The sequence below is a fragment of the Pagrus major genome, chromosome 7 (assembly GCF_040436345.1).
Source record: "Pagrus major chromosome 7, Pma_NU_1.0".
Lineage (NCBI taxonomy): Eukaryota > Metazoa > Chordata > Actinopteri > Spariformes > Sparidae > Pagrus > Pagrus major.
In genome coordinates, this window is record NC_133221.1 from 24,763,668 (window position 1) to 24,791,022 (window position 27,355).

The 27,355-nt window shown below is 39.6% G+C and overlaps 1 protein-coding gene across 3 annotated transcripts in view; it reads left to right on the forward strand.

The window, feature by feature from the left end:
* The first annotated feature begins 4,014 nt into the window (after window positions 1–4,014).
* The window catches only part of cfap74 (cilia and flagella associated protein 74), a 59,800-nt gene continuing 36,459 nt past the window's right edge, over window positions 4,015–27,355 (forward strand). For 2 of the 3 annotated variants that reach the window (XM_073470719.1, XM_073470720.1), the window contains exons 1-18: window positions 4,015–4,097; window positions 4,547–4,646; window positions 4,781–4,862; window positions 5,188–5,352; window positions 6,267–6,365; window positions 6,453–6,557; window positions 7,684–7,857; window positions 8,205–8,315; window positions 9,576–9,678; window positions 11,306–11,463; window positions 11,624–11,837; window positions 11,942–12,097; window positions 14,642–14,800; window positions 14,977–15,095; window positions 24,959–25,025; window positions 26,285–26,374; window positions 26,648–26,833; window positions 27,051–27,174. In XM_073470719.1, the coding sequence (XP_073326820.1) occupies window positions 4,553–4,646; window positions 4,781–4,862; window positions 5,188–5,352; window positions 6,267–6,365; window positions 6,453–6,557; window positions 7,684–7,857; window positions 8,205–8,315; window positions 9,576–9,678; window positions 11,306–11,463; window positions 11,624–11,837; window positions 11,942–12,097; window positions 14,642–14,800; window positions 14,977–15,095; window positions 24,959–25,025; window positions 26,285–26,374; window positions 26,648–26,833; window positions 27,051–27,174 (2,206 nt within the window). In that variant the 5' untranslated portion in view covers window positions 4,015–4,097; window positions 4,547–4,552. The remainder of the gene's footprint in view (window positions 4,098–4,546; window positions 4,647–4,780; window positions 4,863–5,187; window positions 5,353–6,266; window positions 6,366–6,452; window positions 6,558–7,683; window positions 7,858–8,204; window positions 8,316–9,575; window positions 9,679–11,305; window positions 11,464–11,623; window positions 11,838–11,941; window positions 12,098–14,641; window positions 14,801–14,976; window positions 15,096–24,958; window positions 25,026–26,284; window positions 26,375–26,647; window positions 26,834–27,050; window positions 27,175–27,355) is intronic. The other variant, XM_073470721.1, reaches the window with a different exon arrangement.

The following is a 27,355-nucleotide window of genomic DNA, read 5'->3' on the forward strand; positions in this document are numbered from 1 at the left end:
TGCTGAAAATGCTGCTGAAGATGATGGCCCCATGATCGGTTCTCCCCGATTCCTCCGCGTCCAGAAGCGCACAAGAAGAAGAGAGCGCGGAGAAGCCAAACTCCCAGCTACGACCGCAACAACGAGCCGATCCACCAGCCGCTGCTGCCGCCGCCTGTCCTCCAGCAACACACACACACAGAGAGAGGGGGGGGATTGATGGAGAGAGAGAGAGAGAGAGAGAGAGAGAGAGAGAGAGACGCACTAATCTGCCGATCCCTCCTTTGCTTGGCCTCTAAACGTCAGATTCAATCTGGCCACGGAAGGCGGGGGGGCGGCGGCAGGAAGGCATGTCACGAACATAGGACTTCAGTATATTATGTAATATTTGACACGTTTGAATCATCCCCATTAGGTAATTACCTCTCCAATAAACTTGGATTTCACTGTAGTGGAAAGCCCAGTGGTACCCAATGGCCACCCAAAGGTCCTTGAGATGCTCTAAGAGACCTTCCCCATAATAAAGGAGCGTGGGAAACACTTTATAATAAACCATTCTATGGCTCCATTTTCTGTTTTTTTCTCTTTCCAAGAGACTTGTGTTGACTTAAAATACCCGTTTTAGCCGTTGCAATTGTCAACAATCTTTGAAATTTGCCCTTAAAAATATCCAGTGGTGTCACACTTACAAATGTTGAAACATAGGCTCGAGCTGCGGTCACTGGCTTGGCAGCCTGCCTCCATAAAGTCAGCAAGGCAGCTGGAGCTGCCACCGGAAATGCCGCGACCAGCTGCCGCAGCCACAAAATGCGTTAGCCCTTTCTCCATAAACTTGCAACTGATGTTGATGTATAAACCTTTACAATAGCTTGATAAATGGTTTATAACATGTTTCATTGTTTGTTAAGAGTGAAATAACTATGAACTAAAGATTAATTATGTATTAAGTCGAAGTCCTTCGTGACATCATTGTATGTATTCTCTAAAAGGGACACTTTGGTGATGAGCTCTCATAAAATTAAACAATTCCTAAAGGGACTCTGGTACAGCTGACTGCTCCAAAATTGACATAATGTGAGGAAACGAGGAACTGCTCTGACCCAATACCTCACTCCAGACTGTTATATAATTTAATGTATAATTCTCATGTGGATCAGAATTTTTCTCCTCTCATACTGCAGCACAAAGTTTATAACACTTTTCATGTCAGGGACCAAAGACCATAATTAGAGGAGATTTCGCCTCTACAGAATACAGTAGTCATTAAATAAAATATCATAGTCAAGTACAATAAGCTGAATATTGACAGTTATATTCGAGAATATGAGGACATTTGTTGAACGTCATCCTGCATCTCTCTCTCAGTCCCCTCCTTTCCTGTCATCTCTCTACTTTCAACCGTCAAATGAAAGCATTGAAAAAAAAACACACAATCCCATTAAGCAAAGCAGAACTGTGAATGCTGTCATAATTAAGCACCACACACAGAAACATACCAATAACCAGATACCAGATACATAAAATCTGTAAGAACAGCACGGACACAATATTTAAATCCATGTATTAAAAACATTCACAGTATAATAAGACTAGTAGAGATGACACTTCTATTAGAAAACGTGGGGAGAGACACATTTAAAAAAGAGTTGTCATAATTGATGCAGTCTTCTCCACACTGCAGACATAACAAAAATTACAGTGACTAAAATAAAGGTGCACTACGTAGTTTTTAAGAGAAGAAAAGGGGAAGAAAATCATCAGTCATGATTTATTTTCATGACTGAATAAGTGGAATAAACAATCTGTCCAATTTCATACTGTTTTACTCTGTTTATGTTTGCAGGATCGGCCATCTTCCCAGTTTCAAACAGACCTAATTCCCCTCTGTGGGCGGCTTGTTTATTATGGAAATATATCTAATAAATATTTCTGAATTTGTATTAATTTTATCTTATTAATATTGTAAATATAAACGTTCTGAGTTCGAATTTCTTTATCCAAACTACACAATTTACCTTTAAGGAGTAAACTATGCAAAAACCTAAATGCAAGTTAGTCAGTGTTGCTTATACATCATTTTGAACTTGCTAATACTTCAGATGATTTTCTGTCAGTTGTCTCGTGTAGCTTGGAAACATTTAAAATATCTCAAAGTTTGCTTGTCAGATGATTAAAGGTCGCTCCACTCCAATTAAAGTGTGTCAAAGTCACTCAGTGGCTAAGTTGCATTGTGGGTAATGTAGACACTGGGTTTTGAAAAAGGAAGAAGAATGTATTGGGAAAAAAAGGAATATCTCTTATGCTATATTAGTTTTGTTCATTCATTGTTCGAAAGTTCATGTTCACTGTCCATAATGAGTCCAACAGTGGACTGCTTTGCAAAACCTGCCGCCTACATTACCCACAATACAACCTAGTCACTAAGTGACATCACTGGAGGCAATTCATCTCTTTACATACAGCTTCCTCTGGAGCAACAAAAGGCTTCATACTACTTACACATATACAGCAGTACTCCCCAAGACCTTGGTACACACTTCAATGTGTGAAATTGGCGGGGTTACCCTTTAAGTACATTCACCTTACTATTATGTTCAGGAGCATATGGGTGTTCACATGATTTTGTCTACCCACTGTAAAAAAACACATGAAGTTTTATAAGATCACCAGATACAAGAAGCTTTAGAATATCTTAAAATAGATTATAAAGCAAAAACAAAACAAGGAAAAGTTACAAAACATGTCTCATCCCAAATAGGATTGATTACTATATATTATAGAAAAATCGAAATTAAAGAAATAAGAATAGAAACATTATTATTCCTCTATAATATCGTAAATGTATCCTCCATCTTGCCAAAATGTGCAGACTTTTATTTTTTACCCTCATTAAACATAACCTGAATCCTGTACTGTAGGGAGAAGTGCATAGTTGCACCTGCCCTGGTTTCTGCTGCCTCACCCTGGGGAGCAGGGACTGTCCTGGAGTCAGTGGCTGTGGATTCAAACCACCGTCTCTCCCCCCAGACCTTACACTTGGATTCTCACTAAAAATTCTTCTGATGTGAAGCCACCGGGCTACAGTGCACGTTGCAGTGCACTGCATGTTATTGTATTCTCTGTGTCTCTCAAACACAAACTATTTGGTATTCCCTTTATTCCTCTCACCCTCATGTATTCTCCTTCTCCATCTCTCTCTGCTCGCTCTGTTTTCCTCCTGTTGATCCACTCTTTGTCAGCCAGAGTCTTTGTTTCCCTCGCAGTTATTTTGCTCTGCCTTCATCTCTCAGACAAAACTTGCCCCATATCCTACATTACACACTCATACAGTACTATTTATTTATTCAGTTTCCCATGGCAATACAAAATATTCCTGTATCACAAGATTTCAATATGTTCTACAGTAAGACGCACACTCCTCATCTGAATTCTTCTTCAGCAGCACGATGAATTGAAAGCTTTATGATGTCAAATAAAAGAGAATCTTCCCAGTAAAAAGCCCTCTGTGCCAGTGCAATACTGATCAAGTATAAATTAATGTACTTTCCCAGTGTAAATCAGATAGGGACATACTGTATCTTGCATGCTTGACAAAAGATTTTGCATAACTCACAGATTTATCATTCTCTCTGAACAAGCTGAGATGTTTTCTGCTGAGTGTAGCTTGACTGATATCAGTCCAAAGAAATAAACCAGTGTTAGTTTGGGGAAATTACACTGACAACAGTTAGAGTCGTAAAGGATCCCTGATTGTGTGCGTTTCAAGTGTCTGCGTCATTAATTCAATACCAGAAACTGCTTTTAATTGACTTCCCTGATTTAACATTGGATCCAAGCACTCTGCCTGCCATTCACTTGTTTAAACGTCTTCTTGGGTGATGAGGTTTGGCACACCTGTGTCATAACGACAAGAGGTACGACGCCATTATGGTCCATTTCATGTTATCACCAGCACGTGCTTTCAGTTGCAAGTTCAGATGACAGACGTCTTGGGGCCCCGCCCCCTGCGTCCCGTCTCCTTGGCAACACTAACAAACATGGCGGAGTAACTTCTGCAGTGAGGAGAAGTATCTTTGAGAAGATATCGTGTCAGGAGAAGCAAAGCCTAGCCAAGCGAGGTAACGGCTTAATGGTTGCTAAATGTATTCATGTATGAACTTCGAACATGATACAGCCTATATTCAGCGTTTAATGTGCATTAGTTGTGAAGCTTTGTAGTTTTCTAAGCTAGCTCATTTTAACGACACGCCAAATTCCATTCAGTTGTCTGCTTATTGAATACTGCCGTACACACTGGCAATGTTACAGACTTAAACAATATATGGCTGATGATTTTCTGCAATTCCCTCAGAGCCACTCTTCGAATCGGTGTACAAAGAATTCACCAAACAACATTTTAAAATGAAATTTCGACTTTTTAAAATGAGACCAGCGCCTATTTCCGCAATTGTGACAAGTGCTAACGTTTACATTTTGTCAGTGTATGTCTGTGGCTTTGAACGATTCATCTTAAATTGCATACAACCTATAGGTTTGTTTAATAATATGCGCCTGTGTTATTAATAAGGTAAAAATGGACGTCGAAGACAGGGAAAGTCCATTTGATGTGGCGTCAGAGAGCTGTGGACAGCTGGGTGTCCACCTCAGCACTGATGAGGACAGTGAGGGTGAGTGACAAGCAGACTGTAGCTACTTCTTCTCTTTAATTCATAATTACACAAATATATAACGTCTATTTTACCTTGGTTGTTTGAAAAGACTGGGTTATCCTCACTTAATGGTTGTATTGTATATATTTCAGGAGATGGTCCAGGCCAGGAGACCTCTAGCGATGATGAGCCAGCCCTTCCCCCTGATTTGGCGTGGTTAGAGGATTTGTATGAGTGGGTGTTTCTTGGTTTACTGTGAATCATATAATATTAGGCAATAAAATACATATGCCCGTGTATTAATCCCTAATCCTGTTATCTCCCACTTACTATTTGGAACCACAAAGTCACTGTGACTCAATGTGATACTCAGTATGATATTTTAATAGAAAATAACAAAGCTAAAATTAATTACTCATGCTTTCTACATCGTTAAGCCTCAGTGCAAACACCTCCAGGCATTATAGTGGAATAATTCTATGTACGTACATAATGAATAGTTTGAATTTTGCATTAAACATGCAAGCTTTCTAAAAATGCCAATTTGCTTTGCACAAAGAGAGGACGACGATGATGGTGATGGTGATGGTAACCCTTCAGTTGTGGCCGACAACGGTGAGAAAAGGAGTTATGCCGCGACAGCACGGATGTTCAAGCTGAGACGAAACCTGGACCAGCTGGACTGCTTTCACCGACAGAAGGAGCATGACGTGCTGAAAGCCAGGTCTGGATCTGGCAACCAACAGACCTCTAGAGCCACAGTAGCTCCTTAACCTGGACAGCGATCCTTTTGCCTTTCTAGACTCGTTTGAAACCCGTACACATAAAGTTAAATTATTTGTTTCTTTTTTTTAGTAGGAATACAAAAACTCAAGTGTCTTTTTGTCATAGGTCGTTGCATTGGTAAAGAAAAACACATCCCACAATCATTTCCGTTATAGTGTTATTCCACTTTCTCAGGTCTTCCCCCTCTTGGCCTCTTCACACTTGGCCAATCATTTCTGTACCAATTGATTCAGCAATTTGCAGGAAAATCATTTCAGCTGAAGAGAGAACATTTCCCATAATGTCCTCTATTCTCACTTTTCTTCCTCCTTTTTATTTGTCTGCACTGCGAGCCATTAAGCACCCGATGACCTGTGATGCAGCCCCCTGGGGAAAACGGCTTCCATTTCCCTTTAGCACAAAACCTCAAAGGTCAGGATGGGGTGGTACTGCACTCTGATCAAACATGAGTTTAATGGAACCCAAGCACACATGGCTTTTAACCAACCTGCAGCTTTTACTGTAGCATGTGCCGTGATTTTTTTTAAAATTTTTATGACAGTCTTTTCCCTCGGTCACAGATTGCTGTGTTGCACACCATTTCACTGCAGAAAGAACATTGGGCGATTAAAACTGTTGAAATGTGTGTGTCCACTCTCAGCTTTTCAGTATCTTCAATAGATTACCTTGTAAGCTGACATAATTACCTTCCCTTTGTTGTTGTAGGTACAAGAAAATCTATTAGCCTGATGCTCTGAAAATGTTGCACTTTAACAACCCTGAAAATGTTCCTGCTTATTGGCTTTTATCTGGGATGTTTCTCTATGTCAACACTTGAACTTGTCTCTGTTATCTTATGTTTCTTGTTTCCAGAGAAGAACTTAAACTCTGTCATCAGAACATTGAGAGTTTGGTGGAGCAGAGGGATGACGTAGAGAACGAGATCGAGCGACAGAAAGCAGCAGAAAACAGGTGAGCTCGAAAAGTAACACTGACTGGTATATGAGACGTTTCCGTTTTGTCCAGCCCCTGTGAATCTGTGTTTATCTTCCTCTGCAGTGTGGCAGTGTTTCGTTTGCGATCCCAGCATAAGCATCTGTGTCAAAGGCTGCAGAGTGAGGAGGAGCTGGAGGGCCACATCAACACTGATCTGAAGCAACAAGAGTGAGTCAGAGAGGAAAACGGTTTGACACTCAGCACGGTCTTGTTCTGACAGCCATTAGTACTGTGGGAAAAATGCAGCCCCCTCATTTATATTAATGGAAATACTGTATTGACACAAATGCAGACGGCGCAGGAAAAAAAGCTAATTTGCCCAAACTTTTGCCGCAACACAATGTGACATCATCCAGAAACAAAGTATTTGCCAATTAGCCGCATCCTGCTTAATAGTAGTACAAGTCGCTGTGCAGTGTTCAGGCACCTGATAAACTTTAAAACCAATGGATCTATTTCTCAAACTGGTTGTATTTCAGCATCTCAACAACCCGCCCACATCAGTACAGCCCCTCGTGTTTTTTTCTAGCACAGTGCTCTTTTTAGTTATGCATCGCAGTAATATATGCTGTAAACAGCCGTCTTTGCTGGAAGGCTTTTGCTGCCAAGCAAGCAATTATGGCATGCTAATATCCCAAGAGTTTGATATGCAAGAAGAACTTTGCTTTTGTAAATGTTGGACTTCAGTTACAAAATCATTCCAGTGTGGTCTGGGGCAGTTTGCTTGTTTTGTTAAACCTATAAGGAATCCTGACTCATTCTGCTGTAAGGGACTGAATGTTTTTTGAGAGGAAAATGTTGTCTTTTAATGGTCTGAATGCTGTTTGGTGGGCTTTTACGACACCCATTAAATGTTTGTCTCTTAGACCAGTTGACCGATCTGTTCCTAGTAATGATTTAAAGGTGCACTATGTAGTTTTGGGGAAAGAATTTTCATCAGAAGAGAAAGATCTTCATTGACTGATTTTTTTTATGCCTAAACAAACTAAATAAACACACTGTCTTTGATTTTGTGACTGAATAACTCACTAAACAAACTGACCTTAAAGGACAACACAGTTTCATACTGTTTTAATTTTACTGTTTTACCTCATTAATATTGTAAATATTAAAATTCTGAGTTTTAATTTTTTCTCCAACACTACATAGTGCCCCTTTAGAGCAAAATTATTTCTGAATTGTGCTTCAAAGCCCCATATTACCTCTGCTACAGTAGATAATAAACACCATCAGTCAGCACCTTTAACTCTATCTTCTATTTACGTCCATCTCATTCTACATCTTTGTCCCTCAGACTGGAGTTGAATGAGGTGGCGGTGGAGCTTGGCAGGTTCTCTTCGCTCCGGCAGGAGGTGCAGGAGGAGGAGCGGGTCTTCCAGCTCATGAAGGCGCAGAAGGCAGCGACAAGGATTCAGCAGGAGAGGAAAGCCAGCCAGAACCTGCAGCTCAAGATGCAGCATCTCAGGGAGTAGGGAAAACAAGCATCTTTTCCATTCATGCTGCCTTGTTCTTCTGTGTGTGGTACTCCTCTGTGATGCTTACAAATATGAGAATTATTGATCTCAGTGTAAGTAGAAAATTTAACATCATGTTTAGGAGAAATACCACTTAAATGCACATAGTGACAGATAGTGAATTATTCATTTGTCAGTGCAACATAACTCCCCTGTGAGTATTTTTTGTCCTGTAAAATAAAAAAAATGTTTTTCTTGATTGTTTGTGTGCGAAGCCTGTCTGAGGAACCAGTTATATGAACCTTGAATAGCCATGAAAGACTGATATATTGTGTGTATAAGTGATTTTTTGTTCTGATAGTAAACAGGCAGCCATGCTGATGAAAGCGGTGAATGAACGTCAGAAGAACATTGAAGCGGGCCAGGCGAACCGCAGGATGGCTGCCAAGCACTTAAAAGAGACCATCAAAAGGTAATCAGATGTTAAGCCAATAAAGACAGAAAACGGCTTAGACTACAAGCTCATATTAGCAGATATATGACAAGTATGCCAGACAACACATTTGAAAAGTTTGAGCTGAAATTGCAGATCAGATCTGAGCAGAAAAAAGTGATTCGTGATTCGTCATGATATTAGTCAAAAAATGCTAACTATGAAGAACAATGTCTTGTACAGTAAATTCAGGTTTTTTTCTTGTCTATTCGAGTCAAGGGTGACAGTGGGCTTATGTGACTTTGACAGGTCTCCCCTAAAACATGTGTCTTTGTTGCCAAGTGTTTCGGAAATACAATATCGCACCATAGGTCCACCGAAAAGGTTAGGATAAAAGGACAAGGCTGTTAATTTTTTTATATCTTTTCTTATCGTCAAAGAGACATTAAAGGTGCCATATACAACATTCAACGACATCTAACGATTTTGACATTTGCAAAACAAATTCATAATATCGGTATCATGCCTACCCTTACGTGTAACATTATGTACACATTCAGTTGCTTTTGTGACTGGGGAAGTGAGAAGCCATTACTCCATTATATCTTAATATAACAAATTGTTGTTTGCTGCTATATTAATGTTCAAAATCTAATATGTTGAACCTTTAAAAGCCGAAAACCAACAATGAAGTGGTCCTACTAATAAGTATTCCCTGAGGAGCTAAAGCCTGATGTACTGTAGTTCATTCCTCTGTGCCACTGAGCACCATTTTACCTTTGATTGAGGTATTCAAAGAAGTTATTGTTGTGTAAAAGCCAAAACTATCAGACAATCAGAGCATGACATACATCTAGTCTTTCCTTTAGATGGTGGACAATCTGCAGGGTTTAACTGCCAAGGTTGTTGATTTCTTTCTATTTTAATTTTTCAATTAGAATTTTTAAATTAATTATTCTCACCTGTTTGGTTTGTTTCTGCTACTGTCTGATTTCTTTATCTGCTCGCCATTCCTGATGAGTTTTGTTTCTCCAAAAAGTTCATGTGTTTATGTTAAAATCTGTGTTGTTATAGTAAGATTTGTATCTGTTTATTTAAATTGAATGACAGGTAGAAGTTTTTATAAATGAAATAGAACTTGTGGTTATAGAGAATAAAGCAATGCTCTGAGTTATAATTAACTTCAATGTTGCTCAGCTCCTGTAAGTTTCAATCCAAAATAGTAATTGCAGGTTTTCTTTTCTCTCTGTGCTGTATGCGAGTATTCACATGCTTTGTGATTGTCCTCGTTTCATTCAGGATGCACCAGCAAGAGGCTGAGAAGGAGCAGCAGAACAGAGAGTTACTGGAAAAGAGGATACAGGCTGTCAAATCCCTGAAATCAAACATAGCAGCCACCCAAGTAAGCAACGGCACCCTCCCATACTGATCCTGAAGCATTATGGTAGTTGTTTTAACAGTGATGAGATACACAGGCTGTAGTGCTATGTATTATTAACACTTTCTATAGCTACCATGTCTACAGTGCAACATAAGATCATTCCTAAGTGCATAAGTGAACAACATTTTAAGTACAAACCACATTTAGAGATACATTATATGCTTATAAAGCTTTAAAGACATGCCTCATTTGATTTGTGCTAAAATGACAATGTAAGTACATTGTGAGTATATAAACAAAACATGCACTCATGTAACTGTATAGTTAAACGTATGTTTGACTGAAACTGAATATTATTTTCTGATTTTAGCCTTTTAATGGTGGCCGACCCCTTCCTACAATCCCAAAGTGTGTATATTTGACGAGTTGTGTATGACACTCAAAATCAACACTTCTTCCCAAGTATATCCACCTACCTCGTCCAAAATCACAACAAAACTGTATCTAAACTGAAGATTTCATTTAAGTAACATTGTCCATGGCCTGACAACTTTAAAGGTCCAGTGTATAGGATTTAGGGGCATCTATTGGCAGAAACTGAGTATTATTATTTTTTCATTCGTGTATAATCTGACCTGAAACTAAGAATCCTCGTGTTTTCGTTACCTTAGAATGAACCTTTTCAATTTCAACTTCAGTTTATTTAAAGTCCACATCACCTAGAGAGTCTCTCACTTTGTAAGTCAGTAAAAACAGCAGAGAGAGAAAAAAAGAGAAAAAAAACTATTTTTACATGTAAAAGTACACACACAAATACACAGGGGATGGTGTTGATAAGAATACAGGGGTGGGGTGAGTCAGGAGAGCTCATGATGAACAGAAAATAGATGTGTTTTCTGTCTGAATTTGAAAATATCATTGAGCGTGGTGGACAAAGGTTCGACCACCAAAAGAGTTAGTTAGTTAAGCAACCGGCATTAAGGGAAGGTAAGGGACGTGATGGAATATATGGAGAAATATGGCTGGAAATATATGAGGGAGTGAGTGTAGTTAAAGCACTATAGGTTACTCTACAGAGGGAGAACGAGAACGAACAAACCAAACACTGGCTTTAGAGAGGGGCTTTTGTAGTTTTAGCGACTAACTAACTAACTATTGGGGAGGTTGAGACGAGGGAGATTAAGACAATAATGTCTGTGTTCATGTGAAGTGTACATTGCACATTACTGTATTGTACAAAAATGTACAATTTTGCATTCAAACCAGACTGTAACATTTGGTCAGCTGCATTAGGAAGCCAAAGCAAATCATCATACATAGAAAGCCATTAGGATATGAATGTACTTATACCATCCACTCTGACCAAATTTTCCTCCTAGCGAGGAGAGATGTTAAGCAGAAACCACATTTTCATTTTATTGTCATTACTACACCCCCTCGGATCCCTTAATATGGTGAAATCAGCTCCGCACTGTGGAGGCTATTGCAGAAAGCACTTATCCGCTCATCATCGTGATCTTGCAATGCTATCATCATAACACTCAGTGCTGTATTTTCCGATTCAACACCCAACAGGTACATCAAATGATTCAAATGATCAGCTCTCGAATATAGCCTCATTAATCTGGTGTGATTTCTGTTTTTTTAGGAGAGCTTACGGGTCCAACAAAGAAAAGCCAAAGCAAACACCCAGAAGAAAGAGCAGCAACAGAGACAACTGAGAGAATCCCTGCAGGCCCAGGGCATCAACAGTATCAAGCATATGTACCAACAGAAACAACTAGAGGAGATAAAACGAAAACAAGAGTATGTCCTCTCCTCTCCTTTCCTCTCCTCTCTTCTCCCACATGCATGTCCTCTACTCCCACTCCATGCAGCAGTGTGTGGGTGTTTTCTCTCGCTGCGCGCTGAGGAATACATGACCGCATTTCAGTATAATGCAGTGTTGTTGATTTGCCCTTCTCAGGGAATTTGCGGAGAGGCAGAAGTCAAAGAGAGTGGAGATTGCTGCAAAAATCCTTGAGGAGGAACAGCTGGTAAATAGGAGAAAGAGACACCAGGCAGTGCTGCCTAAACCCTCAACCACTGACAGTTTCCCATCTCTGGGGAGGGTAAGAGAGAAGCTCCTGCACTACCTGGATCCCAGCCCCCCATCAGCCACTGAGGAGAGAGCCACAATAGTGAGCAGTTCATAACATCTGAGATGACATTTGCGAAATAACCTTGTAAAGAAATCAAGTGCACTTTAACAGTTACGGCCCAATCTGTATGTGCATTTATCCAGCAGTTAAGAGAAGTCAGTGACAGCAGCAGCTCATCATCAGCTTCCTCTGATGCTGAGGACCTGGAGGAGACCATGCACCAGGAAGGGGGCCACCAGAGTCTTACTGAAAGCCTGGCTGAGCCTGAGTTCTCTGGGCTTTGGGACCAGAACAGCAAGGTGCAGAAAAAGAACAGCCACTGCCAACTAAAAGCAAATCCCTGCAAGCTGCTAAAATTAAAACACTCATAAATCATGTCCCATTCACAGCAGGCACATCATTTTTCTGTGGATGTGCTTATTGCATAATTTTCAACAGATGAATTCCCCACCTGCAAACTGAGGCGCGTTAATTAAATAATTACACTGAAAAACAGTATTTAATTGATTAGAAATAGTTGCATACCAGATATGGTGTAAGCAACAAAGCTGATTCAACAGATTTCTTGTTTACTAATTTAATCAGGCTGGTTGAAAATTGGGGTTTAGGTTGTGTGGGTAGGGACAGGTGCAAAACACAGCCTCAGCTCCCAGTTGCTGTTGTGAAGTTGTTAGTGTGTTCCACCTAACACAACAGTGCAAAATGGAATGGTCAGGGCACCTTCATTAGTGGGGATAGGATCAGGAGGGGGAACAGCCTTCATGTGTAGCTCATTACTGGTAAGTGAAAAAAAGACACCATGTGTCACAGAAGGTCAGAAATCAGGTCACAATGCTGAGGGAATCAGGAAGAGTGCAAGCAATCTTACATCTTAACGGTGGCCCAGATTTGGGCCAGTTCTGGTTTATTTGGTTCACTCTTGGTTCACATGTGGCCATGCTATGGCGTGCTTGTGGCTCAGATCTGGCAAACGGGAGCGGACCGCCCCAGTGCCATCATCACAAGTATCCGTCTTCAGAACCTGTGATCCATAGAAAATAATACGATCACTTGTTGGAGGTTTAACTTCGCCTGCAGCTCTATATCTAGCAAGCCAACCCTGGCTGCTACTACATTAACAATTCCTGCAAAATGACCCCTGGCTGAACTACATTAATCCATCCATTAAAACTCTTCATCACTGCTTCAGCTCAAGCTACTAATATCAGTGATGAAGACGATGATACAGTAACAAAGATAATCATCATCATGGTCATATCAAAACAGATCAAAATGTCCAATTAGAGTCGGGTGAAAGGGTCACAGAGATTTAGCAAATTATTTACAATAGAAGTATTATGTGTGAATGTGTTGGTAATCCTAGCACATTAGCCTACAATACACTGAGTGCCTATAGGCATCTAGCACTTTCTAATACAGTTTGAGTATAAACATTTGAAAAAGCCAAAGCTAGTGTTGTTATTTTCATATCTCTCAACATATCTATACATCAAACGCCATCATATTGTTATTGAGTTGCACCACAGTGAAAGCACCAATTCTCACTTTCCTTAAATGTGAATCTGAAATGTCTCCAGCTCACTGTCATAGAGGTGCGCTGGCGCTCGGCCTCATCCAGCCCCCTGACACACTTGAAACGTGGGGCGACAGGCATCACTTCTCATTGTGCTGGTGCCTTTGAGGCCTCAGAGCGAGGGTGGTGCTACAGCTCAAAGCTCTGAGCAAGTACCCAGTCGAGTGGAAGTGATCTCTCCTCCTAACATACAGATCAGACTCAGGCCCCCATCAAAGGCTACTTCTCGACACGGTAATGGCTACTGCGTTAGATGAGCACAGCAATGTAATGAAGCTAATCAGATGATTCATGAGGGGGAGAAGGATGATGGAAAATGCTTCACAATACAGAAAAATAGAGCAGCCACAAAAGGTGAAGCAGGGCCACGTGATGATACATTTCACACTTTTAAAGTTTTACACTCATGTAACTCCACACCATCTGACTACAGCACATTCATTCTGAATCAGCTTGTTGTTGAACCTCAATGTTTTTTTTGTTTTACTGTTACTGTTGTACAGTTATCAAGTAATGATAGCTGTTATCGACTGAAGATTAGATACCATTTTCTGAGTTCTTCTATGGCTGCGTTCTTCTATGGCTGCTCTAGTTTAGACAACATTTAACATTTGAGAACGTTGGCTCCTTTTGTTAATTGAAAAAGGATTTGTATGAAAACATGCAGATTTTTCTCCAAGTAAGGTACTGTCTAGGAAAAAAGTATTGTTTGGAGCGCCCTGGTAGCTAATGTGGTAGAGCATGCACCTTGTGTACAGAAGCTGAGTCCTCAGCAGAGGCTGGGGTTTGATTTCAACCTGCAGCCCTTTGCTGCATGTCATCCCCTTCTCTCTCCCCATCACCTGTTATTTTTTCCATCTGTTCTATCTAAATAAAGCCTAAAAGCTAAAGAAAAATAAACGTAAAAAAATAAAAATAAAATATTAAATGTATAACACATTATGATAAAGATCCCTCACGTTTTTTTTCATGGTATCTAGTGGGACATTTTACGGTCTAGAAGTTTATTTTTTCCATGTTGGCTGATAACACCAACATTCTGAGGAGTCAATCAAACAAAACGGGAAAAACTGAGAAAATGACAAATCAACAACTGTGACAGGAAGTTAATTATAAATTTCCTACTTCTGCCACACTTTTAGATCTGCTCTATACACGGACGGATATTTATGTCAATTCATTTTGAGTTTGTTATGTTACAATTGTACAGTTTATCATAGTGATTATTTATAATGACTTCACCAGCTGTTTCTTTCCTGTACGGTTACAGAAGCTTCAGGATGAAAAAGCTATGTCGGTGCAGACAGAAGTAAAGCAGGAACAACCTGCGATGGCCAGTGGAAAGCTCAATGTGATTGTTAAAAAAGTTCATGGAAAAGAGTTGAAAGGGCCTCCATTCCTCAGTAAACCAGAAATCATCATCTTCAAGGTACCACACTACTGGTTTTATAGAAACAAGAATTCATTTGTCTTTGAGCCAATGAACTGCATTTGTCTTGTTTAAAACTACGTGAGTCTAATTAATAGTTGATTTTTGATTATTCAACTTTTGTTGACGTAATTTAAATACAGCGGACTGACATTACAATAAATGATCTGTTTTAGGATTTCGAAGTGGGAAAAATGTATAAGAAGAAAATCGTCCTGACTAACATCAGCTACGTCACTAACCACTGCAAGCTTCTTGGAGTCTCCACCCACCTGAAGGATTTCATCTCTATCAAGTAAGATTTCTACATTCTCAGAGTGTGTTGACAGATGACATAAGTGGCCATGGTGTAGTTCATGTGGGACAAATAGTGCGCCAGAAACCAAGATGAGCATAAGAAACAGCAGTATGACAAACATGGGCAACATACACTCTACACTCACAGATCACAACACAGATATAAGAACTATTACTACAGCGTACACCTCACATGTCAAGTCCACATATCAGTGATCTTAAAATACTGTTTGTGTAATATTGAGTGTGAAAAATCTGTCTTTACCTCAGATACAGGCAATTAAACAAACACATAATTAAAACTGTTAAGGAAGACCACAGGATGCAATTGGAAGTTCTGAATTGATATGTTTAATAGCAACAATTCTTAATACTGCTGAATAATACCCCTTTACATATATATATATATATATATATATATATATAAAACAATGTCATGTATCCCTAGCAATGACGATGATCTGTTATTGCATGCCTCTTCCGTGTCAAAGCTGGTGCCTGTATTACCCAGAATCCCACTCTACTGCTGACACTTCAGTCAGAGATTCGGGTGTGTGTGTGTGTGTGTGTGTTTTAAATACTTACTATAAGGATGTGAGATCTTACATACATTTACTTTAAATTACATATGATGTTCATATTTATAGCATCCTTACAATATTGTTTTTAGTTTTAAAGCGAAGGGAAAAAGCAAAATTAAACACCAACAACAACAACAAAAAACAAACTAATACTTCTGTTACTAACTAACCATAAACATGATAATGAAGTAGATCAGAGAAGAAATTAGGACAGTAAAGTAAGTTAGTATGGTGATGTACATATACTCTACATAGACACAGAGTTTCTATATACATACATATTCATACAGTATACCAACAAGTCAAACCCCTCATGCATGGATTCTTAAATCACAAAGTAATTAATGTTTGATTACTTCCTAAACGAATGAAAAATCAGGAAAATAACTTTCAATATATTTTATTGGGAAGGAGTTTTGTGTCTGCTGCAGTGGGCACATTAATCAACAGAATGAAAATGGATTCAAGAATAACTGTTAAGTCCCTCCTCCCTCTTCATGACAGACGGGCAGAAACAACACTCCTTAACTAAACAGTTAGGGTGTCAGAAACACCTCCACTCAGGCCACAATATCACTCCTCCCATTTATCGCCTCCTTGCAACTGAAAATAAGTCTGCCAAACCCCAGCGGATGCCATGCACCAAGGTGTACAGTCTGCCCATTGGGCCCATACCTAAAGAAATGGGCCAATATTTAGATAAAATCCAAAGACCATTCAATACTGATGTTTAATTGAACTATTCATGTGTAAATTATACCATAATTTTAAAGTTAAGGCTGATAGGCAGGTAAACCCCCCCGATGCACAGACACCCTCCAGACTTTGATGTGTAAAATTGGTGGAGTTGCCTTCCAATAGGCTACTCATAGATATAAGGGGGACTTTGAATAATTCAGTTTTTACCTAAAAAAAAAAAAGCATTAGTGCATGATGAAAATCAAATAGTGTCATCTACTTCTCCCTCCAAATTCAATTTAAGTTGAAAGCAGGTATGCTGTCACCCCTGCCTCCAGCCTTGTGCTTAGCTAACACAACCAACAATTGCCAAATTGTTGAACTGTCCCTTTAAACTGTCAATCTACCATCCTTAAATAATGCACCATTCCACATGCCATACTGAGTATGATTGTGTATTCCCAGAGCTTTAAAAGAAGCAGGAAACTCCAGGTTGGCTCTATGTATCACAGTGGGACAGATCAGTCTCTGTGGGGGGAAACACTGTAGCAGAGCACCAAGCTGCCCACCAGAACCTCAACTGAATCCCATCTGAGGAAAATACTAAAATATTAATCTTACAGAGAAAAAAGATACAAAATTAAGTTGCTGTTAAGTGGCAAAGCTTCATGTTTTTTCCACTGGTTAAAGTATTGTTGTTTTAAATATCAAAAATTTTGGTTTAAAGCCAGAATTCTGTTATTGTGATAACACCAGAGCTAGATTTATTTACACAACAAATACTAAAGCTCCTGTGAAGTCACTATTTGTTGAACAGCTTCTGTTAACACATGGAAACGTCTGCTCATGTATCAGCACTTCAGAATTTAACACAACCACTTCTTGTCATTTGAAAAGACGATGGAGTGGACGTGAAAGCAAAGCCTGTCCTCCCACATATGGATCACCACGCTCACAGCTCCTCTTATGAGACTCAGCTCAGTGAGTCAGTCTACGTCTCTGCTATCTCCTCTCTCTCAGCCTGCCAGCAGCCCACAGGCCGAGCAGAGATGCATTGTTCTCCAGGTCACTCACTGTGTATCACTTTCCCATCAGCTCCCCCGTCACTTGATGTGGATTCTTCGTCTCTCTTCTTTCTGCCTGACTGAGTGAGGAGTCTCGCAGGCGACTGCAGGGTCAGCCGAAAACCACTGATGCTGTTCTTGAGCCTTTCGTGCTGGACCACTTGTCTGAACATATCACCTTCTAGTCCTCTGGTCTTAACTCACATGTAGCAAACATGCACTCTCTTACCAAACGGATGAATGCACACATACTGTATAGTGGACATTATACCCACTCAACTTCCCAACTGAATAGCACTCTCAATCTCACTAAAGATTGGTCATGATTATACATATTTTGAAAGTTACTGCTGTTAGTTTTCTACATTAAATTCAATTGTACTATATAACTTGATACAAAAAGTTTTATTTTTTCATGACAAAGCTTATTTGGTCCTTTACTGCTCCTGTGTGTCACTCTACTTATTATTCACTGGCATGAATTAGAGAATTAAGTATTTACGGTGCAACTACGTATCTTAGACAAGTTAATGCCAAAAAAACATATTTTTCTTACAAATGTAAGTTAAATTCACAAGCTTTAAAGTGGATCTTTTCTCAATCCAATATAATCAGGGTATAAACCTGGATATTAGGTCACATGGTGGCTCATAAAATGTCTTATTGGACCAGATGATATCTTCATACTGCCCTGTAAGAAGGGGAAAACTATGTCAGGCAGCAGCAAAGCAGTAAAAATACAAATGACTAAGATAAAGAAAATTTTCTATTAAAGTCCGTACAAACCATGTGAAATCAAAGATGGTGCAGGATTTCTTTCACACTCATGACTCAAGTGCTGCTCATCAGCAGTGCTGCCACCATGGCCGGAAGATATATACTGAAGACTACCGTCTTATTGAGTGTTATTATTTTAGACTGGGCAAAAGACCCATTAACACCCACTAACATCTGGCTTTTGTCTTCACTGGGAAGGTTACAACTGGTATTCATTCCGAGGTCAAATGACTCTGCAGTAGTCACGGGTGTTTATCAGCTCCAGCTCTGACTGGGCGTCATTTCATTATGACACCCCAGTAGACACGCTCATTTTCAGCCCTTTTCTGGTGCAACGCCATGATGTTGAATTTCAGGATGTTCGGAGCAGGCAGGCACGCACCTCGTTGATCCGTTGATGAGGTGACACACTAGAAAAAGTGTAAACTTGTCTTGTGGCAGTGGGAAAGGAGTCAATCACATATTTTTTAGCAGGTTCACACACATTTAAAAACTTGCATATACAAGCAATTTTTGGTGTAAAATTGGAAAACAGCATCCAGTCACCCGTGGCAGTGCTGAGTGCTCTGCTGCTGAGCAGTGCTCTAGTTGGTGAGGGACAAAATGCAATCATTTAAACTAACGTAAACTTTTGTTTTTATCCCAATAATCAGTGTTTTTTGTTTTACCTTACTGCCTGATGCCTTTTTCTCTTGTTTCCACTTTAAAAGTCAAACCTAAAGTCAGTTAGAATGAAGCTTACAATCCATTGATGGTAACAAACGTTATAAACTGCTCATTGACTCAAACATCCGGGGTTACAATGATCCAGGACCATGATACATTGCAGCCCTGGATCAGGGATAATGATGGCTAATGTTAGAAAAATTTGGACAGATACAGCTGTACAACTGACATTACCAAGTCAGTTTGCTGACTTCACGACTCTTTTCTATACATACTGTCTCTGTTGCACATTTTAGCTGCACACAGGTGAGCATTTCAGTGGTTTAAGGATAGAAGAAAAACAAGAAATAAACAGATTGCACCTCACCAGGAGACATGTTTGTTGTTTCCTGCTCGCTGTCCCATCCCACTCATTTTCAGAGAGGTCAACTTGGGATGAGGTCTCCAAAGCAGCTAACTAAAGTGAGTCTAGGGAAATGAAAGCAAATTCAGTGTGCTTTTTTCCGGTACTGTTATAGCCAGTGAATACAGTGGCCACTGTTTAGCGTATATTATGTAATCCCTGTAAATGTAGTTGTCTTCCACTAATCAAAATGGCAGCTGATGCTGTCCTGTTCGCCTGATTTCTGCCAATTTATTGTGTCCATCACACAGTCTAGGTCTATTGTTCAAGTTTGTTGTGTTTACTGTAAGGACTTCCCACTGATTATTCACACAATATTGGAACTAGTCGTGACCAATGTTTGGATGACTCATCAAGCTAAAAATTAACAACAAAAGAGACATTTCTTGTCTTGAACAGCCCTTTCTTCAAAAATCACTGGTTTAAAAATGAACCCATTGTTGCATCAGCACTATATTGACCTATGCTGGGTACATCTTCCAGCAAGAAGTACTGTAAACGGAACATATCCAAGCATTGTAACTGTAAACACCAGCGTATCTGCAGCAAAATAATGGACCAAATAATATAGGAATAATATAGTTTTGTAGTCTGGTAACGTCATATTTAAAAACTGTTTCTGCCCTTTTCTGCCTCTGTACCTGTCATACACCCTCCTTCTACTATACAGTCTCTGTTTAGTGTAAACATTGAGGTTATTCATACATTAAAACTTACAATATTAAGATCAGTCGTGACGACGGCTCCCGCAGTTAAAGACACTAGCACAGCAGGAGAGCGGGAAACGTGAACCAGGAACACATTGGGCTTTTTCACACCAGCCCATGGTTCCCTGTACGCCCCCTGAATTTCTAAAAATGTCTTCCTATTCCCCTACACCCCCTCTTGCCCAGTGTAAACGCATTGTGCTTTTGTGCCAGAATGGGCTCTACTCAATCTTTTCACTACTGGGACAAAAACCACAACAGCCCGGGCTTGCCAGACTTGGTGATAAGCCATTGTATTGAAGCTGTGTTTTTGCAATTAGTGTCACCTCCTGGGATGTATTGTAAACGACTGGCTGAGAGGAAGACACCTCTCTGTGGTCTGTTGTGAGATAAAGCCTAACTGTAGTAGAAATAGTGGTACGCTAACATAATCTGAAGGTGTGATCACACTTCCGATTTGTTTAATTTGGTCTAAATTGTGCTAGGTTGAGATACTGTACATTGTTCCATTTTGAATACAAGTCTGTGAAAGTTCATTATGACAAAACTGTTCAAGGAGCATACACGTTTAAAAAGAACCTTCAAGTCCAACTAAAATTAGAAGGATCATTAGAACCAATCCAAAATTCAGTCGACCAAAACAGAAAATAGATCCAAATATAGAGACCAACACTGGCAGCAGCGTGATAAGCCACCAATTAATGAGCCAGTCAGAAAGATTTGCATCACATGTCAGTTTTCCTGCACTTCATCGCTCACATTCTGCATCTCGCTTACAAACCTCTCTCTTCTCTTGTGATGATTATGATGCAGCAACACCCAATCAGAGCTAATAGCGACTCCACTTAGATACACTTGGGTGGTAAACATATCGACACACAGACCCACGACCTGGGGCGATATAATGGGACCCTACCCGGATCCCATCAGCCTTAAAGGGTAAACCCACACATTCTATAAATTAAGTTTGTTTACAGGTCTTGAAGAGACATGAAGAGAATACACACAACAGGTTTTTCAGCAGGGGTTGGAAAATCATAAAAATCAGCATACCGATATGCTCACAATTACAAGGTTAACATGCAGGTATTTTTAGCCATGTTTACCATCTTAGATTTGTGATTTGCATGATAATATTGTTAATTAGCACCGTCCACAAAGTAAAGCTGAGGCTGATGGGAATGTCACTAGCTTTGTGGGTATTTTAGTCATAAACCAGAGTATTAAACACATAAAAATGTTGACCTGATGATGGCGCTAGATGAAAAGTCAGGGAGTCCCCGAGGACCTCAAAGATCATCCTGTGGGGAACATGAAAGTCTGCACCAAATTTCATTGCAATCTATGCAATAGTTTTTAAGACATTTCATGCAAAACAGATAAATATCAACCATATGGTGGCACCTTTCGGAAAAGTGCAGGGGTCAGTTGGTTTCATCCTCTGGGGACTATGAATGTTTTCCCAGAATTGCATCACACTCCATCCAGCAGTTGTACATACTCAGTCCAGCCCAGAAGTGTTAGCTTAGCAGCTGTTTTGGACTCTCTAGAATTGAGCAGCCGCAGAGCTCTCTTGCTATATTTAAAACTGTGTGATCTCAGATTTGGCAGTCTGTGTGATTTGCATGCAAACTCCAACTGAGATCAGAGTAAACTCCATTAAATCTTACCTGAGAGTGAAGTTTCATCCTTTTAGACCCATCTTCAAAGTAAAGTTGTATATCAGCCTTTTGATGATTCCTAGAGAGTTTGTGAAAAGTTGATGAGGCCCTTATCATATGCTCAAGTGCTTGTTATCTGTCAAAAGACAGTTTATTCCAAATACTGAAAGCCACGCTGCACTTAGATGTGCTTGTTGTTTTTTTTAGTTAGATGAAACGTCCACAAAGATATTAATATTTCACTCAAAACTGCAGGTGGGCTTTATATCCTCCAGTAGGCCCATGTTTCTGTCTGATTAAAAACAAGCAGTTTTGAGTTGTGGAAGCTCAAATACCACGATTGTCACATGCCAAAGAACTACTGGAAAGAAAACGATCCGAAGGTTTGTCATGGTTGTCATGGTTCCTAATACTAAAGCGTAGAAGCGTTAAGTTGCAGCCGCCAGATGTAAAGAGAACGAGAACAAGTACAAGAGCAAGATGTTTAAAAGAATATTCTGAACATCGTCAAAGTTTTGATACCTCTCTGATTGATTTCATAAGCGGCGATAAGTTTGAGGGTGTTTAAGCTCTGTTGAACTGAATAATGAACTGAGAGTGCGTATTGATTTACTGTAGAAGAAGCCAGTGGTGAGCGGGAAGAATATATACTGTAACACACGGCGTGGTAATACTATACAGTCACAGTCGCAGCTGTCACAGTTCCCTGCATGGATATATTATACAGTATGGCCTCATTTGCAGCACTTTATATAGGGCTCGAGCAGGCTTTTTCAAACACTGCCTCACTCAGCATTTAATCCCAAGTGAACTGTTCTATTTTTTTCTTCACGTGTCGTTTCATACCACCTGTCTTGAAGCTAGGGAAGAAGGATGGTACAAATAAGGATGGAAATTAGCCACACACACACACACACACACACACACACACACACAAAATATGATGTAAGTGCAGTGTGACATTTATAATTACCACCAGACTTACCCGACCAGGTGGAATCCTTTCATACACTTCCAGGTCACAGTGGTGTGCCGATCTGCTCCAAGCTCTTCATCCGACAGCTGGACCAACTAGTTCAAACAACTGGCTCAAACCAAACACAATGGTCCACTGGCCACTATGTTGGTGATAGTATGCACTAATTGCTAATTATGTTTTAGTTTATGTTTGAAAGTAATGTATCAATGCTTGTTGTCAGTTATGATTGATATAGTAACATACTTAGATACAAACAAATTGAATTCCCTCTCTCTTTGTGCAAGAAAATATGAAATTATATAAATAATAGGATACTGCAGGTAATATGTATCATTTTGCATTTTTCAAAAGAGACTTTTGGACATAATTCAGGAAAAAAAAATGTCCAGGCTGCATGCCTCTGTTGGGGGTATTTCCCATGCCAATGTTTGATGAACAATTGCTCATAGACTCAGTTTCTGTGGTGTGCTGCTGACTGGAGCGCATCATAGCCCTGTGTAGCCTTCTAATGTTGATATCAGATGATCCCTGTTACCACCCCAATCAGAAGAGACTGTTCTGATCAAGCCTGATCTGAATGAATTTTTCAATCGGATCTAGTGGGGTGGTGTAAACCTTTATAATCCAATCAATAGGAAAATATTAGCACCTAATAACCAAGCAAATGCTTAATCCTATCATTTCTGTCTGATTGGAATAATTATATCGTTTCTGCACGTGTCTGCCTCACGTGGGGCTAACACTATGTGATGTTGCCTCCAGGAGGGACAGAAATGGCAGTAGCAAAACAGAACTGGTCTGTGGAAACTTTATTGCTTGAAATCTTAAAAGATTTAAGTGTTGAAAATTGTATTTACAGACGGAGCAAATTAATGAATGAAATTAATTTTCTCAAGGAAGTTGGAAAAATTACTCTTCTTCTCCTGTTATATTAGCGTCAGATTAGACACTTCACAGCGGGCGGAACCACTTTGCACCTGTCAAGAGTCAAGAGTAATATTCTGGTTAAATGCTTTGGGGCATATAATTGCACATCTTATTGAACCACTGTGTTGACATTTTAAGTAGGAACCTCTCATCAGAAAAACTGTAATCAGATTTAAGGAATGTTGTCCATGTAACCACAGCTATAGAGTTAAACACAGATTAATTGAATGATTAGTGATGGGACTAACAGCAAAATTCAGCAGCTGACGACATGTGGCTGTTGGAACTGTTGTGATATTATGACTACACACATTGGACCAATCAAACTACAGTACCAACATCTTCTGTTGGGACCCTTATGTAGCGGGTGCTGTTGAAAATGTAACTCACATTTCTTGTGATTTTGATTTCTTAGCAAAAATTCAGTTCAATTTCTTGGGTTGATTTTAATTAGTGTATATTAATTGAAGGAAAACTGAAGCATTAGCTAACAGCTAACCCTGACATAAAAAACAAGAAAAAATAGTATCAACCCTTAATAACAAGGTTGTTTGCCATCCATCATGTTCTGTGACTGCAGCTGCTTCATAATTATGCACATAGTTGCATGTTCTTAACTTTCTGTTTATCTATTGGATTTCGAGAATCCTCCCTGAGTCTCTGGCTTGCTGCCTGCTATGTTCATATCGATCGGCCCTCTGCTTGTGTCTCTGGAAGGGCGGCGAGTTATCAAGCTCCTCGGGGCAGCGTTAGGGTTGGTGTAAACGTGCTGTGAGATACACATGTTGCTTTGAAAAAGCTCACAGTGCTCATGTTTCTTTTCTTGTCTGGATATGATCTTTTGGCTTCTCATATGGTTTATAGTGCAACATAATAAGATTTGACTGTGAATCATTTCTAACAATTCTGTGTGTTTTCATATGAAACAAAAGCTCTTTATTTTCTTTGTTTCGTGCACTGTATAAACTGAGCATCAGGTTGACTTTTGACCTCGGCTCTTTCTCCCGCCTATCTATTCCTCTCTCAGGAGATTCATCATACTTCAGAATTTAACAGAAGCTGCTGATCTTTTTCTGCATAGCACGTTTTCTACTGCAGAGGCATGAACATTATGTGTTGCTTTAAAGCCAAAATGTTGCCTTGGAGTCTTTTTATGTTATTTCTGTGCACGTATGTGTGAGACCATAAAAAGACTCTTACTTGTTGTATCGACACAAAAATAAACACTGGTTTTACATTGTATTGTTCATCAGAAATATGGGTAATATTTTACTCTGAGATGTGTTACCTATGACTTAATTGTGTAATATCCACATTAAAACAAAAGCACTCTGTTTTCCACATTTGATGCATCGCGTTTTAAACTGTATACAAATACTAATATTCATAAATATAAATCATTGTGATTTGTGTTTCAGCTTTGAGCCTCCTGGTTCTTTATCTGCTGGGATGTCCTGTGAGATGCAGGCTGTTTTTCAGCCTATGGTTAGTAACATCATCTCATTCAGAAATCTACACTGCACGTTACAGTTAATAGTAGGTCGTCTCAGATCTACTAACATTTTATGGGGTTTTAACCACTTTTGAGTCTCCTGAATGTTACAGGCCAGACATAATTTTTATAAAATTTTAACAAAGCTTGGTACAGACTTTTTGTGTCAGTACATAAAGGCATTTCTGTGCAACTATCAGTATTCTGCTGTATTATGATTTACTTTTAACTGATTCCTTTCAAGATTTTTGACGTAGTGCAGTCAGTGGTACTTTTTTTTTTTTTACCTCAACACACTGTCTTTGAAATGAAATAAGAGGCCTGCAATATATAGGGATGACGTATTTTTGTAGGCTAACCAGGAAGTTATCATGGCCCTGGTTCCCCTCGACAAAAAGTCCATGGGATTTTTTAATTGGATTTTGGATTACCGCTGAAAATAATCTCTGTGGCAAACACAAGTTTATGATACTTACACGTTTTATTCCGCAAGATAATCTTCACAGATGAACACCAGTTTTGTAAAGTAGTAAAAAGCTAATGTGAGGCTATAAATGGCATGACTTCAACGTCACCACCATTTATCATTTTACTACACTACACTATAATATATACACTTCACCATAAATTGATTTACAATCTGCAAGTTGTATAGTTAGAGTTGGAATAGTTTGAAACTGAAGTCGGTCTGTAAAGATGGACTAGTGAGTAGATGAGTCTGCGTTTTTGGTGTGATGACGTTTAATGTCCCCGACAACCTCTGTCATCTCATTTACCTACCTGTTAGCAACCGCCTCTTTTAAGGTGGTTGGATACGTAAATGCTTTATAATCCAAATGTGGGGTATTTAATGTTGCATTTTATGTTGTAGAACAAAACGAGAAAATATCTCGGGCTTGTGTTCACCAGAGACCTTATTTCAGTCGTAAAATCGAAAACCCTTTGACTGAGACAAGGAAACAGAAAGTTTAAAATGCGAACTTATTTATGTGTTCAAGGACTCATTCCTGTGGCACTCCATAAGATGATAATCAAATTCAGAAACTTAACATACCTGTGTCCATGTGAAAAATGGCCATCACAGGCTTTCTTAGAGAGAACGAAATGCAGGAACCATAGATTTGTGCATACAGCTTTCTAGTCATTCTCATTAGCCAAATCTACACCCATTATCTCCATTTGCCTGCTGTCATTCCATTCTTTTGTTTCGGGGTCAAATTTCTCAACACCTTGTCCCATTATGTGATCCCAGATCAATGAGGACCTGGAAGGAGAAGTCCAGTTTGCATCAGCCGTGGCTCCCTTCTCTGTGCCCGTTCGATGCACCACAAAGAAATGTGACGTGAGTTATGTCCAGTCCTAATGACCACCAATGTAATTTTGTGACTCTCCTCATATCGTTCGGTCTTGCTATACATTTATACATGTTATTGTTTGGTAATATATATAACATGGATTTTAGTTGTGTGACTGTCTAAATGTAACAGTCTAATTATATCCTGAATCTTATTTAATCAATTCATGTACGTGTTAATGTATGTAAAACTATGTACTCAGGCTGGCAGCTCTTCACTGCTGATGCTAATTACTGTGTGTGATTGTATCCTCTCTCTAGCTGGAGGTCGACAGCCAGTTCGTCGACTTTGGTTTGCATGTGGTTGGCCAAACTATTTCACGGACTGTCACCTTGACCAACAAGGGTGCACTTGCCACCCTCTTCAGCCTCGACACCTCCTCATGTCTCAGTCCAGAATCTAGCCATGTCCAGGTGCCAACCCAGGTCTCTGCCAACACATGCCAGGTCAGGCTGTCGATCTGGAACTCAAGAGTTGCTCTTCCTGTGATAGCCTGATGTAGTAGATCTTATTACAGCTACAAATTAAAATTAAAATTAGAACATTTACAGCTTACATGATAACTACATTGTGTAGTCAGTTCATACTACCTCGTCTAAAGACAGTCATATGAACAAACTGCTATGTATAAAATGAAACTCGTGTGTTTTTCTTGGCTGACAGGAGATAAGCAGTGAAAACACAACATCTGAAAACCAGAGGAGCTCTGCATCTATTGGCACAGGTGAACTCCAACCACAGCAAGAGAGTCAGGAGCTCTCTGAGGCGTTGCAGCAAGAGCAATCAGGTAACACTAATATGCATATACACACACACACACACACTAATTAATTATTTAACACTAATTTTTACCCAGTAGAGTTTGACATAGACCTAAAACTGAAACCTGAACCTGTATTTGACCAAACCCATCAGAACCTGACTGGTACTGCCAGACCAATTTGGCACCATCTCTTTCCCTTTTCCCA